The 14,922-nt window shown below is 45.5% G+C and overlaps 1 protein-coding gene across 1 annotated transcript; it reads left to right on the top strand.

The window, feature by feature from the left end:
- The first annotated feature begins 1,151 nt into the window (after positions 1 to 1,151).
- LOC135907540 (keratin-associated protein 19-2-like) lies at positions 1,152 to 7,697 on the top strand. The gene is made up of 5 exons (XM_065439225.2): positions 1,152 to 1,300; positions 3,194 to 3,391; positions 5,556 to 5,973; positions 7,129 to 7,189; positions 7,509 to 7,697. Exons 1-4 carry the CDS (start codon positions 1,264 to 1,266, stop codon positions 7,151 to 7,153), a joined length of 678 nt encoding a protein of 225 aa, XP_065295297.2. The 5' UTR covers positions 1,152 to 1,263; the 3' UTR covers positions 7,154 to 7,189; positions 7,509 to 7,697.
- Positions 7,698 to 14,922: the final 7,225 nt, after the last annotated feature.

The raw sequence follows: 14,922 nt of genomic DNA, 5'->3' as shown, positions 1-14,922 counted from the left end.
TGCCACAGCGGAGAATTGAACCTATGACCTCGTACTCCTAGCCAGAACGCCATAGGCACACAACCATCGTGGCGGGTAGTAGTGAAACTGGCAGCGTATTTAGTCTACAGAGAAGTACTGGACCTATGCTCAAAGAGAAGCATAGGCGTCGGTGGCAGGCAGTTTTAATAAAACAAATACCAGCTCCCGCGAAAAGGACAGCTTCTTGACTGCACTAGTCTGGCTAATTCTAGAACGCGCATGACACGCAAATAGATGACGCTTCGATAATCATCTGTGCTATCGACCTTAATACGACGCAGAGAAGTGTACTGTTTCTAATGGCGCAACTTGTCCTTAGAAACTGCACTCCAAGTTTCTATACTTCTATGTACCGTTCTTTGTGTATAAAAAAAGCAAAAGAAAGTCTAAAAAACGCTTCAATATTTTCTGAAACTTCGCTCTTACCGAGTTTTCCAGGTTTCTCTTTCAGGTCACGAGGCTGACCCATGCACTTGTGTTAAAAGTTCGGGATTGCGCTTTTAAAAACGAACAATGCCTACGAGCTTTTAAGCAGGGCAGAGAATTTATTCCAGAGGTCATTTGAAACAGCGCCGCCTTGGTAACAGATACACGGGTTACATAACTGCAGCTGTTGTCCTTAGCGAAAGCTTTGCTCTGAACGTACCTTAGCAAAAGGCTGTCTGAACAAAAGAGATGATTGTGCTGCCAAAGGGCAGCGGCTTTGCTCGTCGCTGAATAGGATAGAGAGGCGCGTTTTTTAAAAGAAAAAAAATTGACGGATCACCGAAAAGAAAGGCGAAACTGAAACACCGCGTGGAGAGTTGCCGCCTGCTGCGAACTGCAAACGCAAGTTTGAACACCGTTCTCGGAATAGTGACGTCTACGCAGAGAAAGCTATGAGATTGCTTCGTCTTTTTTTTTTCTTTTTACGTGTTTGTTTTTGGTTTATTTCGTTACAAAACAAATGTCTTTTGCCTCAAAAAAACTTCCAAATCTACCCACTAAAGGGCTAGCAACAGCCCCACACCCGCGTTTTTCTTTTTTTCCTTTCTTTCTTTCTTTTTGTTGTCGCACGTTCTCAGGTGCTTAACCTTTAGCAGCTTGAAAAGAAACGAACAACAGTAGTTGAGCACATGCCATCGTGCGTATAATGGCAACTTTTCGAAATAAAAACGCAACCAAGTGCCCCAATCGCGTTATTCTGCGCTCCTGGAGCAGCTGGTTGACTTGGAACACGGTATCGCCAGCACAGTTGGAGACATGAAAACTTTCATCGTTGTCTGTCTTCTGTCGGCAGGTAAGATAAGTCTGCGCTACCTGAACCACTGAAGCTTTCTTGCTCCGGGGAGCTTTCTTGGTTACGCTCTTATGCCTACGCACTTTGCGAAGGGTCACACCTAAAGGAGCTCCTTCAATACTTTTCGAGATTTGCTTTTATCTCGGACCTAACGATATTGATTCCCCAATAAAAACACACTGTACAATTTCTGTGGAACAGTAACATGAAATTCGCGAATTTGGAGGGACCGGTAAAGCTGCCTTTGTCAAAGTAACATATCTCTATTGTTCAAATAAACATGCCCATATCGTAAAAATGCGTCCTCTGATGATCAGTAACTCTCCCGGATGCTTAGCCACGATTTCTTTATAGTATATGCTAGTCGTTCATGACCAATGCAGGCAAAGTCAAATTTCGTTTCAGTTGACCTTTAACTGCGCTGCATATCTTTCACGAAAATAATGCGCGATATTTGGTTGCGTTAAAATAAAGAAAGTATACTGAACGTACAAAGAGCCGACATAAACAGAACGAAATTTGTACGACTGTTGAAGGCCTGATCCATACATTGTTTGGAACTGTCAATAGTAAGGTCCGATTGTTTGTGGGTGGCTTAACCCACAAAGTGTATTTGTCAGCAGGCCCAGAATGTGCACAGAACAAATGCGTCTTACTTTAAAAGGGCATTGCAGAGAAGATGCGAGCCATGCTAGTACGAAGAGGAACACCCCACTGAAATGACCTCTCTGCGGAAAATGACCGCTTATTGGAGGAGTACCTACAGCTGAAGAAATTACTTTCATTTGCGCAGTGCAAACTGAAGCACCACTTTTCTGTTACACTTGCGTAATTTATGACGTCACTGATCGACGCTTACTATGCACCCGAAACAACATTTAGGATAAGGTAAGAAAACTAATATTGTGCCAAAGCAATCCCACGCACGCTCAATACTCTTGGTACCAGGATAACGGCTGGCATACTTAGCGAAAAAAATAATAAACATAAAAATCACTGCAGGTTTAGCGATAAGTACAAGAGAAATGCGTTAGCATGGCGTGGCATCTTTTTGACGTCCCAGATCCTTGATTTAAACCACGTTTGCCACATTGCAAAATGTTGTTCAGGAGAGCACTCGATACACGCCCTGCCCCTTCGAGGAGGGAAATGCAACCGTCGGCGGTCCATCGTCAGTAGCACGAAATTATATATATATATATATATATATATATATATATATATATATATATATATATATATATATATATATATATATATATATATATATATATATATATATATATATATATATATATATATATAGATCTATATATGTATATATATATGCCACACAAACAATCACTTTCCCCCCTCATACTCCTAACTAACCCTAAAGCATTTATTAAAGTAAAGAAAAGGCTACTGAGATCGATTCCCCATTCGTGTCATTGCGTGGCTAAATACACTAGGGGGTAATCACGAATGAGTTACAAAGATATAAAGAAAGCGTCTGAAATCTTGCAGCCGTGGGCAGGAAGCCAAGGCCGTATATTCATAAGAGAAGTTCTTACGCTAAAACTGTCCCGAAGAGATGCTGTCAGTTAATCGGGATGTCACACATACTTGTTAGCGAAGGTTGCCGGCCTGTGGATGCTAAGAGCACTTGCGAGCGAAGAGGTATGTGAATTTGGCTTCTGTTTAGAAAATCAATGAGTGGAAGAGATGCCAACGGAGAGTTGTTGACGGCTAGTAGTTCCTTGCCGTGCCTCACACGATGAGAAGAACCCAGTTTGTCTAACACGAATAAGCTGATCGCTAAATAAGCTTTTATTACATTTCTTTTTAGTTTTGTTGAGCATGCCCGCCATGTAACCTACGTAATACTTGAACGACACGGTGTTTTGTGCGCAGCCACTTTGGCAAGTGCACGAAGGGATCGACGTCTCGGAAGCAATGTGGGAGCCATAGGTGCACTCAACGGTGAGCTGCGGGCCGGTATCGACCAAGTTGGTCCCCATGGAGCCCCGGGTTACACCGCCAGCATTGGAACGGGCCTTGACGCAAGGCTAGGTGGTCACGCCAGTTTGGGAGTAGGCAGCAACTACAACGGTAAGACCTCTTTCCGACGTGACGTCACCAAGTGAAGCAGCAATACTTGCGAGTACCGTGAGATGTTAGTAGTAGATGTGACATTTGTTATACAAGGCGGGATAGGAACGTTGCATATTGATATACCCTAATGCTTGTAATATGCTTTGGTAAAACAAGCGTTTGCAGAGGACAGGGCAGTATGGGCACAACCAATTAGTAAGATTATGGTTGACTGCGCCCTACTGGCAGTCAGACCGAATGTTCAAGGATAGGTGACCCGGTATATCAATCAGCAAGTCAGTCAATTATCTACTTATTTATCAATAGTGTTCTACCGAAACACTTGCCAAAGTTCTGTATTTTCCTCTAGGTAAAAAAACAAAAGAGTTGAATTATATCTTGCAAAGGGGAGCGCAAAGTGTTGCTGGAAAAGAGGAGCCCAAGACAGAAAAGAGGCTCACTTACAGCTGAGTTCATTTTGAGAAACCGACCACCAGGGGCGTTTCTGCGCATCCGCTGATGTCAAATATTTTGAACAAAAAAATAAAATAAAATTTATAAAGATTGCCTGACACACCTGCAGACGTCACTACATAAAACGGACAAACTTGTGCGGGTTACAGCAACATCGGAACGTGCAAATGACTTAAAAGAGAAACTGTTCCAAAAAAAAAAAAACGCTTCAGAGGTATGGGGGATCCGTAGAAACATTCAGCCAAGAGCGAGGGACGGTATTTCCTTGTGCTGCGAGAGCATTAACCTATAAAGGTCCTGAGCAACGCAGCGCTCCTAACTGCTCACTGTAGGGATGTTGGCTCTACGCTACTTTTCGATAAAACCAAGATCGCAAGCAGATGTGAAGGCATACTTGAAAGAGAAATCCTCGAGGCTAATCAGGTTAACACTTCCGCTCTCTTCTGTATTAGTACACCGTCAGTGTATCCGATGGACAAGGAATGTCCAACAACTTAGTGTTCCAAAAGAGCTGCAGTTTTCACGTTTGATCACGCAATATTGGGAAATGCTGATTTGCAGGATAAAGATGAGACAGAATGAGCAAGCATATTTCGACGACGAGGTTGATTAGCGTTTTTTATGACTAAATTTTAATTATTGCACTCGATCATTTCGAGCATGTTTCTTTTACGCAATATGCCTGCTTAATTTTTTGCGTCGATGTCGTTCAGAAGTCGCGATACTAGCGTTACAGAAGAGAAAAAGGCTGATTCGTGTAACAAAGTGAGTAGAGATAACAATTCCAGCGATAAATATATTTCTCAGTTTGTGTCAAAGTGAGGTTCACAAACATTACCATCGTTGAGCACAAAAAGACGCTCGCTTTTTATTCTTGGCAGCTATTTAATAAATATTCTAAAAATGAGCAAACGCTTAACGGCAGTAAGGTTCGAGACAACGTTTGCAATTACTCTCTTTCTGGAAAACGGCAACAGCCCTGAAGAAGAAACTGAACTGTATTTAAAAGAATGGTCCGGCAGTTTTCGTTGTGGTGGCCTCAGGTGGCGGCTCGAAGTTCTTGGACTCGGGCGGCATCTTCGGCTCACCGGACGGCCCAGAGCTGGTCTTCCAGCTCCGAACTTATTAGAGCCCCCCCCCCCCCCCCCCCCCCCAACGGCGGTAACGCCGACGGGAAAGGCCAAGAATAAGATATTTATATTTCGCTAACCTACTTTAAATCTGCAAACAGTAAGTGCATAGCAATGGAGTAATAATGAATACGTAAGATGGGCACAGAAAATACCTAAATTTTTGAAGCCGTGAAGGCTTATATATTTTTTAGTAAATGGAGGAAACGGACAGCTTTATCCCTCATTCCAAAACATTAAGGTTGATAGCGGGAGACATTACATTACAAGTACCTGTAACCTCTGCAGCTTCGATTTCCAATATTCCGGTATGTCATTTCAGATATGGTTTCAAGCGCAGGAACATTATTAGAGCTGACACACGTTATTCCATAATACGTATGTGGCTCTTCAACATGAAAATTATGAAGGTCATGGTGCTTAGCTTTTAATAGAGCACGAAAGCTAAATTCGCACTCAGAGCTCTTTTCACTTTACACTCTTGCAAAAGTACGGCTTATAGCCATTCAGCTTGCTCGATTCTGAACGTTTTTGTCGTTTTTGTTTTCAAAAGAGGCAAACTTGTGCAATTGCTGCAGGTGATGGCTTCTACTTTGGCGGAGGAGGCGCAGGTTATCCTGGAGCCCACGCACCTTCATGGGGTGGCGCTTACGGAGCTTGGCCAAACGGCGGATATTGGCCTCACGGAGTGCCCTACGGCGGTCGACACTATGGCTTCAACCAGCACGGCCAGTACGGTTCGCACGGTCCGTACGGTGCGTACGGTCCGTACGGTGGGTACGGTCCGTACGGTGGGTACGGTCCGTACGGCGGATATGGCCAATACGGCCATTACTCTCCGCACGGTGGCTATACCACTTATGGATATCCTGCTGGATATGGTGCCACTCACGGCTGGGGCACCCGCTCCTTTGGCGCAGCACCCGCAGCCGCTGTACCAAGGTCTTTCGGCGCCTCTGGTGCCGGACCGACCAGTGCCTCTAGCAGCTCATCCGGGTGAGTGTTCTCCTATCGTTTTAGTTGAGCAGAGCAGCCCCACTAAACCTGCTACTTAGTTTCCTGTAGCCTCTTAAAAATATCGACTAACAAGTCGAATAAGTCGAACGGGAATTGTGCACCTTTCTGCGTTTTTTCCTTCTGCGAAGAAATAACATGAGTCGATTTTGAAGAACTTAATCTCTTCGGTTGCCGATCAAGAAAGGCTAAATAAATTGCTTCGGCAACACCCACAAATAAAACCGGTTGTCCATTCTACAAAAGTTCCGCGATGTGCGCATTAGCTTATTTCGTACAGTTAAAATTTAAATCGAACATTCCAGACAAATATCGACGCCTTCCACATTTCAAATAAGAATTGCACACTTCACATACGCCCATTAATACAATAGTCAGTTGCTTTAACGGAATGCATCAGCCAATGAATATCACGATAATGATCCGAAATCCCGTGGAAATGAAGTTTGCAGGACTTCAAACTGGAAAGTCCATACAGGAGTAATCACGGAAATGAGGACCAACCTGCACTTTCCAAAATCTAAAAACGCTCTTCCCTGCAGCGTGTTAGAAAAAGTCAGTGGAAAAAGTCAGCGACCTATCAAGAGTCGTTACAGAGAGGAGGGTGGAGTAACCATATTTAACAAGCATGCCATATAGAAACATCTTAATCAAGGACATCGAATTCATCCTTTGGAAAATACACGGTCAGAAATGACGCAGGTAGGCAGGTAGTTCAACAACACACTGGCCTTAAAGCTAACCAGTTAATCTTGGTTCTTTTACGCGTCAATACCACGATATGATTAAGAGGCCCGCCGTAGTGGAGGAGTCCGGTTGAAATTTGACTACGTAGGATTCTTTAACGTGCACCCAAAGCCGCGCACAACGCTGGTCTTCGGCAGAAAGGATTCCAAGTAGCTCTCTTAACGGTGCAATTGAACACGTGTCCTTTTCATGGCTGGCCAATGCGCGTGTATGCATGTTAGAAGTTATACATGTTTATTGTAAGCTGAATTAAAACAATTAATTTCAATAAATGTGCAAATACGAAGAATGAGGTGTAAAGAGATAAAACGTCCGAAAGATGCAGTGTTTCTCCTTTGTCTTGGGGCTTTGTCATGGGGCTGTACTTATGTTCATTTTTTTTAACTGCAGTGCTGCACCCGCTGGTTCATCGTAAAGCGCAGCCACCAAGCTGACGGCAGTGCATCAAAATGTATGTGACTTACGTTTACTTAGCTTATTGTACTGTATACGTTAGGCAAGGGGCACAAATATAAATACCAGAGCAAGTAAATATATTAATGCTGGCAAGATAGGCTCAGAGTTGTCAAGGAGCATACTTTTGTGTCGCTACTGGAGGCATTATTCTTAACAACAAGTGCACTGCTCGACAAAAATATTACTTAGGTTTCAATGTTGTCTTTCCTTTGTTTTTCTTTCATCTTAAAATGGTCAATAATAGTTTAAAGAGAGAGCAATGCCAAGTGTTTGCTATTGACCATTATCTGATGCTTGTTCGTGTTGTTTTTCAGTTTATCCTAAGCACCCACAAATTCTGCAAGAGATCGAAGACTATGGACAAACAACACCGAAGATTCGCTGGGATCATTTACTGATATAGATTTACAGTCTGGTATGTCTGGTTGAGAGTGCTCTCTTAAAGCTAATCGCGATGAATGCTTATTAGAAAGGAAATAAATAAAAGTACTACACCTGTTTTACGTTCTGTTTTCATACAACTGTTTTGCCATTACATACGCGGCATGGGTATTGCAGTTGGCTCAGCTTAGCTTAGAAGTTGCAGTAAGTTTCTAAACAGTGTGCGTCAGGAGGACCACCCTAATCGGAACACGGAACACTTGTTATCGAAATTTGGGGACAATTACCTCAGTGGTGGCGTTAGGTTAAAGCTTTCTTTTTAAGCTGACGTAACTTTAATACTGCTCGGCTACTACTTCACATTTGGAAGATTTGACGTAAAGCGAATAATTAAGACCTTAACTAGTACATCTTTTCAATTAACCATTGGACATTGTGATTTCTCGTGGATAGAATTCCCCCATGTCCAGGCTATACATCTCACAAAGGCCCAATTCTGCAATACCCTACATGCGATTTCAAAAAAAAAAAAAAAGAAAGAGCTGTTTATCTGCTGGCTATTTTGTGCTAAATAGTGTTTTCAAACATTCTGACTTATTAGTCGCTGCACTAAAATCAAAGAACACTGACTACTACCTGAATCGCGCATAAAGCGCTAGAGGGGCTACTTTACTACTCCATGCCTATAAATTACGATATGTTCATTTTCTTTTTATGCGAAGCATATTACGAGAGCTCAACCCAGCTCCTCAGGTGCGGCGGTGTCGCCTTGAAACCACGTGACACCGTGACGTCACGACAGAGGAGAAGTGGCTTTGGCTCAACTCTTGCAAGACGGGCTGGGTGGGTAATCGAACCAGGGTCTCCGGAGTGTGGGACGGAGACGCTACCACTGAGCCACTAGTACGATGCTTCAAAGCGGTACAAAAGCGCCTCTAGTGAATGCGGTGTTGCCTTAGAAACGAGCTGTTTCTAAGGCGTGCGTCTCTTGCTCAGGCGCACATTTCGTTGCCGCGCCGAACGCTGCTTTGCTCGACGCTCACCGCGTCCAATGCGGGGCGCGTAGTCGCTGCCCTGTAGCCCATTGTCTTACACCCCTTGGCGGGTCGACGGGAACGCTGTCGCGTTCCACTCTTGAAGGCGAAGCAGTAATGCATGAGTTGTTTCTTCGTCTAGCCGAACCAAATATAGCCAAGCAACAGCAGTTCACCAGGCTAAACAGTGGTTCAACAACTAAAATAAAGGCTAGTATGCTTCGCATCCTGGGCTTAACCTTACCTAAGCCACAGCCATTTTTTTTATTAAAATGACAATAGAAGAAAAAGACGTAGTCACCTTATAATGGTGATGGCTGGTTCTTTTCGCATAACGGAAACAACTATCTAAAAATTATATGTAAAAAATGAATAGAAATCACGTCATAGGGTCAGAAATCCACAGAACATGGTCCTGTACACCCATGAAGATATAAATATAAAGGGAAAATGCACGTTGTACCACAACGAGTTTGAAATAGTCACAAACACACACAAGCGGCCGTGATGTGTACTGCGATGAGCATATCAACAGATGAGGAATTACACAGAGTTAAAATAATGCACGCACAGAATACAAAAAAAGGTAATAAGTACAAGTAATTGCCCCTATACTGTCCTTGGTGTCTTTGTTTATTGCCTTCTTATGACATGACTAATAAAAATCGGGCCCCTCGGTTTCCATTATTGTCGTTCATGTATATACCTCCTGCACTTCGCTACTCGAAGAGGCAGCACGTGTGTCGAGTGAGCTTTTAAATAACATTTTGCAATGTGGTGAACGCAGTTTAAGTTATGGATCCGGGATCTCAAAGAGGTGCGAGGTAATGCTGGCACATTCCTCTCGCACTTACCGCTAAATCGTCGCTGATTTTCTTTTGTTTTCTCTGTCGCGTCATCTAATAAAGTGCTCACTTTTCCTTCTCGCGTTAGTTCCGCCCGATGCAGCGCACCCCCACCTGTATATAGTGAACAAGTTATGGAAGGGGTTGCGCAGCCCCGGGGGGAGGAGGAGGAGGAGGAGGAGGAGGAGGAGGAGGAGGAGGCAGTGGTCGATGGCGACGGCAACAGCAATTAAGGTGGCGGGGGAGCAGGGGGAAGTGAGAAATGTGAGCTGTGGCGAACATAGAGTTTCATGCAATAATTACTAGAGGGAACTCAGGCGCTGCAGTCGTTGTACCGCCATGGGAATGATGGGAAGTAGATGGACTTGTCTGATCTTCGCGCTTGTGGATTCAGACGTTCTTGTGGCTTTTTATATAACACTATATACATCTATACCCTTCCATGCGCAGAAGACGGCGGGAGCACGCACAATTTATATTCATTGCAATGATTGAGCGTGTCCAGGTGGCCAAATCGATACGTGCCAAGCATTTCAAGGCACTGGCATGCCCGCGATAAATTCATAATGGAGTTTCATTCGTTTGGCGACGCCTGCGTTCGTGGCTTAATGGTATGAATAGCAGGCTTCTGTGCTATTATAGTTCTTTTGTTCGACTCCTGCCATCGGACAATTTTAATTATGTTTATTTTATTGTTTATTACGCAGTACATTGTTGAAAATTACGTGTTTACAAAGCCACAAAGCCGTTTGAAGCTAGAAAGGCAAAGTTTAGGCAAATCCATGTAATTCCCATAATTGCCATGCTGGTACAACCGCTCTCATTGCAGCTTTCGTGGACACTAGGGCCACAGTTCCCTCTAGTAATTATTGTATGAAACTCTATGGTGGCGAGCGCTCAGGACTGTATAACAGTTCTCATTAGTCGATCCCGAAGATGGTGCAGTGCAACACAGAGGCAAAAATCGCACAGTGGTATGGTACCATCGTGCGGTTGTACCGGTGGTACCACGCATAGTGCACGGCGGTAAGAGAAGCGTTCCCGCATTCTTTCTTCTGTGAAGAGGAGCGCTGTCGTTGAGACGCTGCCTCTCTGGTCGAAGACAGAGACACTATCGCTTGAGAGACTGCACCTCCGGTGAGACGCCGCATGGGGGCCCCGAAATGGTCTTTCCGGAAATGGGGCCCGAAGTATCGCTCGGCTCCCACGTATACGGGTAAGGCACGGCATAGGAAGTCTACATGCAAACTTTGCTTTACGGTGGGGACCTCCTTTGCAAAGGCACTCGCCAGGGCAAACAATTTTCGGAACACGAAACTTTCCGGAAAGTTATACAATGCGGGCCACAATATTGCGAAATACTAGCCAGACAGACCATGTTGCCGGCAAGCGATGGTGAATCGGAAGTAATAATATTTTTTTTCAATAACCTTTCGTCTCAGCCGTCAGAGATGTACACATGCATATGTCAGTGCCATGCACGACATGTTTACCGTATAGTTAATCAGGCTAGTAAGCACATTCTTTATTGAGGCAAACTTCAGAAAACATTCTTTATATTACGTAAAAGTAGAGGGCGATGACAGTGCATGATGCACTTCGCTTTCTTGATGTGAGATAACGCCACTAAGAGACCACCGCAATGCTCTATAACTTGTTACTTCATATGTTTCGCGTGGTATACAATTGAAAATAAATAAATTTCATGCGTTAAAATAAAAGGAACATGCAACATGTATATTGAAGGCGTACGCAGGTTTTCTGCACGCATTGATAAAAAACTCATTTAAAGAAATTTATGAAATCGCGTGCCAACATGTGTACATGTGTGAGCGCAACAAAAGATAAAATAAAAACAAAGGCAGGCACGCGCTAGCACAATAGTAATGAACGCCTCATCTCTAATGGTTCTTCTGCAATACAGTGCCACAAATAACCACCTCTCGAGCCATGGAACTCGCCTTCTTGGAAAGCAACTGCAGTCGGTTCTTAATAAATTATTGTACTTTTGTGTCATGCTGTTACGAAAAAATATGTCTCAGGCATACGTAGCAACAAATGTTTTGCACGGTTGTTTCTGCTCAAGGAACACCTGTAAGGCTCATGGAATACAAAAACACAACCACAACAAAAACATATCTTCGGCATGATTAATTTATTATGGCCATGTAAATTGGTGAGCACAAATAGATAGCCAGTCGATTCGGCGAATTATCGGCAGCGATAGCAACGTTTGTCGCGGTGGCTCAAACGCGTCGGTTAGGGCTCTAACTACAAGCACCTTGCAGTGTAACTCCAGCTCCGACAAGGGCACTTCTAGCGGTGGCTCTATCGTCCTTTGAGGGGAGCAGCAGTAGCAGCTTTGCAACAGCAGTAGAAGGGTGGATGACGGACTGTGGATGAGCTAACTGCTTTTATTTTCTTCGGAATGATTGACACATTTAGCTGATAACGTAGATTCTCCACGTTAACTGCAATGGGCCCGCGCCCAAATCTCAAAACATGCTGTGCTGTGGAGTGCGAAAGTGTACACACACACACACACACACACACACACACACACACACACACACACACACACACACACACACACACACACACACACACACACACACACACACACACACACACACATACACACACACACACATATATATATATCTATCTATATATATATATATATATATATATATATATATATATATATATATATATATATATACGTGTGTGTGTGTGTGTGTACACGAGAAGAAAAGGGGTTAACCGAGGGGCCTAATTTATGACTATATATATATATATATATATATATAATGAAGTGGGGTTTATGTAGCTCGTTCGAGGGATCGCAGGTAGCTCTAGATACGAGTCCTAGCGCTTCGCACCAACAACCCGCGCTCGTGTCTCGCGCCGCAGCGGTGGCAGTCCGCACAGTGCCACATGCATATTACCCACTACAACTACAGTGCCACATGCATATTACCCGCTACAACTTCCCCCGGGGCGAAGAGGAGCCATCCTGGCGACCTAAGGCGATGATACGATAAGGGGGTCGTGGTACGGCTTCAGGCGGCTGACGTGAACAGTCTCGCGGCCACGGCGGCGTTTGTCCGAAGATGGCGTCACCGGTTCGACCACATAATTCACAGGCGAAGTACACGCGACGATCCGGTACGGACCTTGATATTTCGGGGCAAGCTTTGGGCTAAGGCCTGGAGCTTGGAAGGGCAGCCGAAGCCAGACGTGAGAGTCCACGGCGAAGGACTGTGTGGGCTGATCGTTGTCGTGGCGATCTTTGCGTATTCCTTGGGTGTCCGACGTGAACGAGCGAGCCAGTTGGCGGCACTCTTCAGCATGGCGAGCAACTTCGGAAAGAGGGGTGAATTCAGAGGCATCCGGGTGATATGGTAGTACGGTGTCGAGGGTAGTGGATGGTTCACGCCCATAAAGAAGGAAAAATGGTGAGAAGCCTGTGGTAGCCTGAACGGCGGTATTGTATGCGTACGTCACAAAAGGGAGGACATCGTCCCAATTGGAATGATCCGACGCAACATACATGGTGAGCATGTCCCCAAGGGTGCGGTTGAATCGTTCCGTTAGACCGTTAGTTTGTGGGTGATACGCCGTAGTGGTGCGGTGAATAGTGCGGCACGCGGCGAGTAGCTCATTAATAACTTCGGACAATAAGACACGGCCTCGGTCACTGAGCAGTTCTCGCGGTGCGCCGTGCCGTAAGACGAAATGCCGTAAGATGAATGCGGCGACGTCGCGAGCAGCAGCCGAAGCAAGTGCAGCAGTCTCAGCATATCTTGTCAGGTGGTCTACTGCGACAATTATCCAACGATTTCCGGTAGCACTGCATGGAAGAGGCCCATAAAGGTCGATGCCAACCCGATCAAAAGGACGTGCAGGACACGGTAAAGGTTGCAGAGGGCCTGTCGTATGAGAAGATGTCTTGCGTCGCTGACAGGCTGCACATGACCGAATGTATTTGCGGACATAAGAATACATGCCGCGCCAGTAGTACCGCTGGCGGAGCCGCTCGTAGGTTTTCAGGACGCCAGCATGAGCTTGTTGTGGGTCTGCATGGAAATACGTGCATACGTCGGAACGCAAATGGCGAGGGATGACTAGTAGCCATTTGCGACCGTCGGGCTGATAGTTTCGGCGGTACAAGATGGCGTCCCGTAGCACGAAGTGGGTGGCTTGGCGACGAATGGCTCGAGGGCATGTAGACGTTGAAGAACTGCTAAGAATGTCAATAAGAGAAACAATCCACGGATCTTTTCTCTGTTCAGACGGCATGTCAGTAACAGCAAGCGTAGCAACCGGGCACTCTGTGGATGAAGGTGGCCTTTCGTCGGATCGCATGGGCGCACGGGAGAGCGCATCTGCATCAGAATGTTGGCGCCCGGATCGATAAATGACGCGAATGTCAAATTCTTGGATCCGAAGAGCCCAACGTCCAAGACGCCCCGACGGGTCTTTCAGTGACGCAAGCCAGCAGAGCGCGTGGTGGTCTGTCACAACGTCGAACGGACGGCCATACAAGTAAGGGCGAAATTTGTTTAATGCCCAAACAATAGCTAAACATTCTTTTTCCGTGACAGAATAATTGGATTCTGCCTTCGTGAGAGCACGACTCGCATATGCAACCACATATTCTGCAAAGCCAGGCTTCCGTTGTGCAAGGACGGCCCCAAGACCAACGCCGCTGGCGTCGGTATGAACTTCAGTCGGTGCACTCGGGTCGTAGTGGCGTAGAACAGGCGGTGAGGTAAGCCGACGACGCAAAGTGGTGAAGGCTTGGTCACACGCCGGAGTCCAGTCGCGAAGGTCACCAGAGCCAGCCAGGAGCTTCGTCAGGGGAGCGATGATGCAGGCAAAATTGCGCACAAAGCGGCGAAAATAAGAGCAAAGACCGACGAAACTGCGGAGCTCTTTCACTGTAGTCGGCCGCGGAAATTCTGCGACAGCACGAAGTTTGTCAGGGTCGGGAAGGACGCCGTCTTTGGACACAACATGGCCAAGTATGGTCAGCTGGCGGGCTCCGAAGCGGCACTTTTTCAAGTTAAGTTGAAGGCCAGCGGTGGTAAGGCAAGTAAGGACTTCGCGTAGACGAGAGAGGTGAGTGGTGAAATCAGGGGAGAAAACTACCACGTCGTCTAAATAACATAAGCATGTCTTCCATTTGAGGCCTCGTAGATGATTGTCCATCATCCTTTCGAATGTCGCGGGTGCATTGCAGAGGCCGAATGGCATTACGGTAAACTCATACAGGCCATCAGGCGTAATAAAAGCTGTCTTGGAGCGGTCGGATTCATCCACTGGCACTTGCCAATAGCCCGATCGCAAGTCCAAAGAAGAAAAGAATTCGGCACCATGAAGACAATCTAAGGCGTCATCTATGCGCGGTAGAGGATAGACATCTTTTCGTGTAATCTTGTTGAGGCGACGATAGTCCACACAGA

Source organism: Dermacentor albipictus, chromosome 5, assembly GCF_038994185.2.
Source record: "Dermacentor albipictus isolate Rhodes 1998 colony chromosome 5, USDA_Dalb.pri_finalv2, whole genome shotgun sequence".
NCBI classification, from domain to species: Eukaryota; Metazoa; Arthropoda; class Arachnida; order Ixodida; family Ixodidae; genus Dermacentor; species Dermacentor albipictus.
Note: the sequence above shows the minus strand (reverse complement) of the source record. Positions and strands in the feature narration are given on the sequence as shown.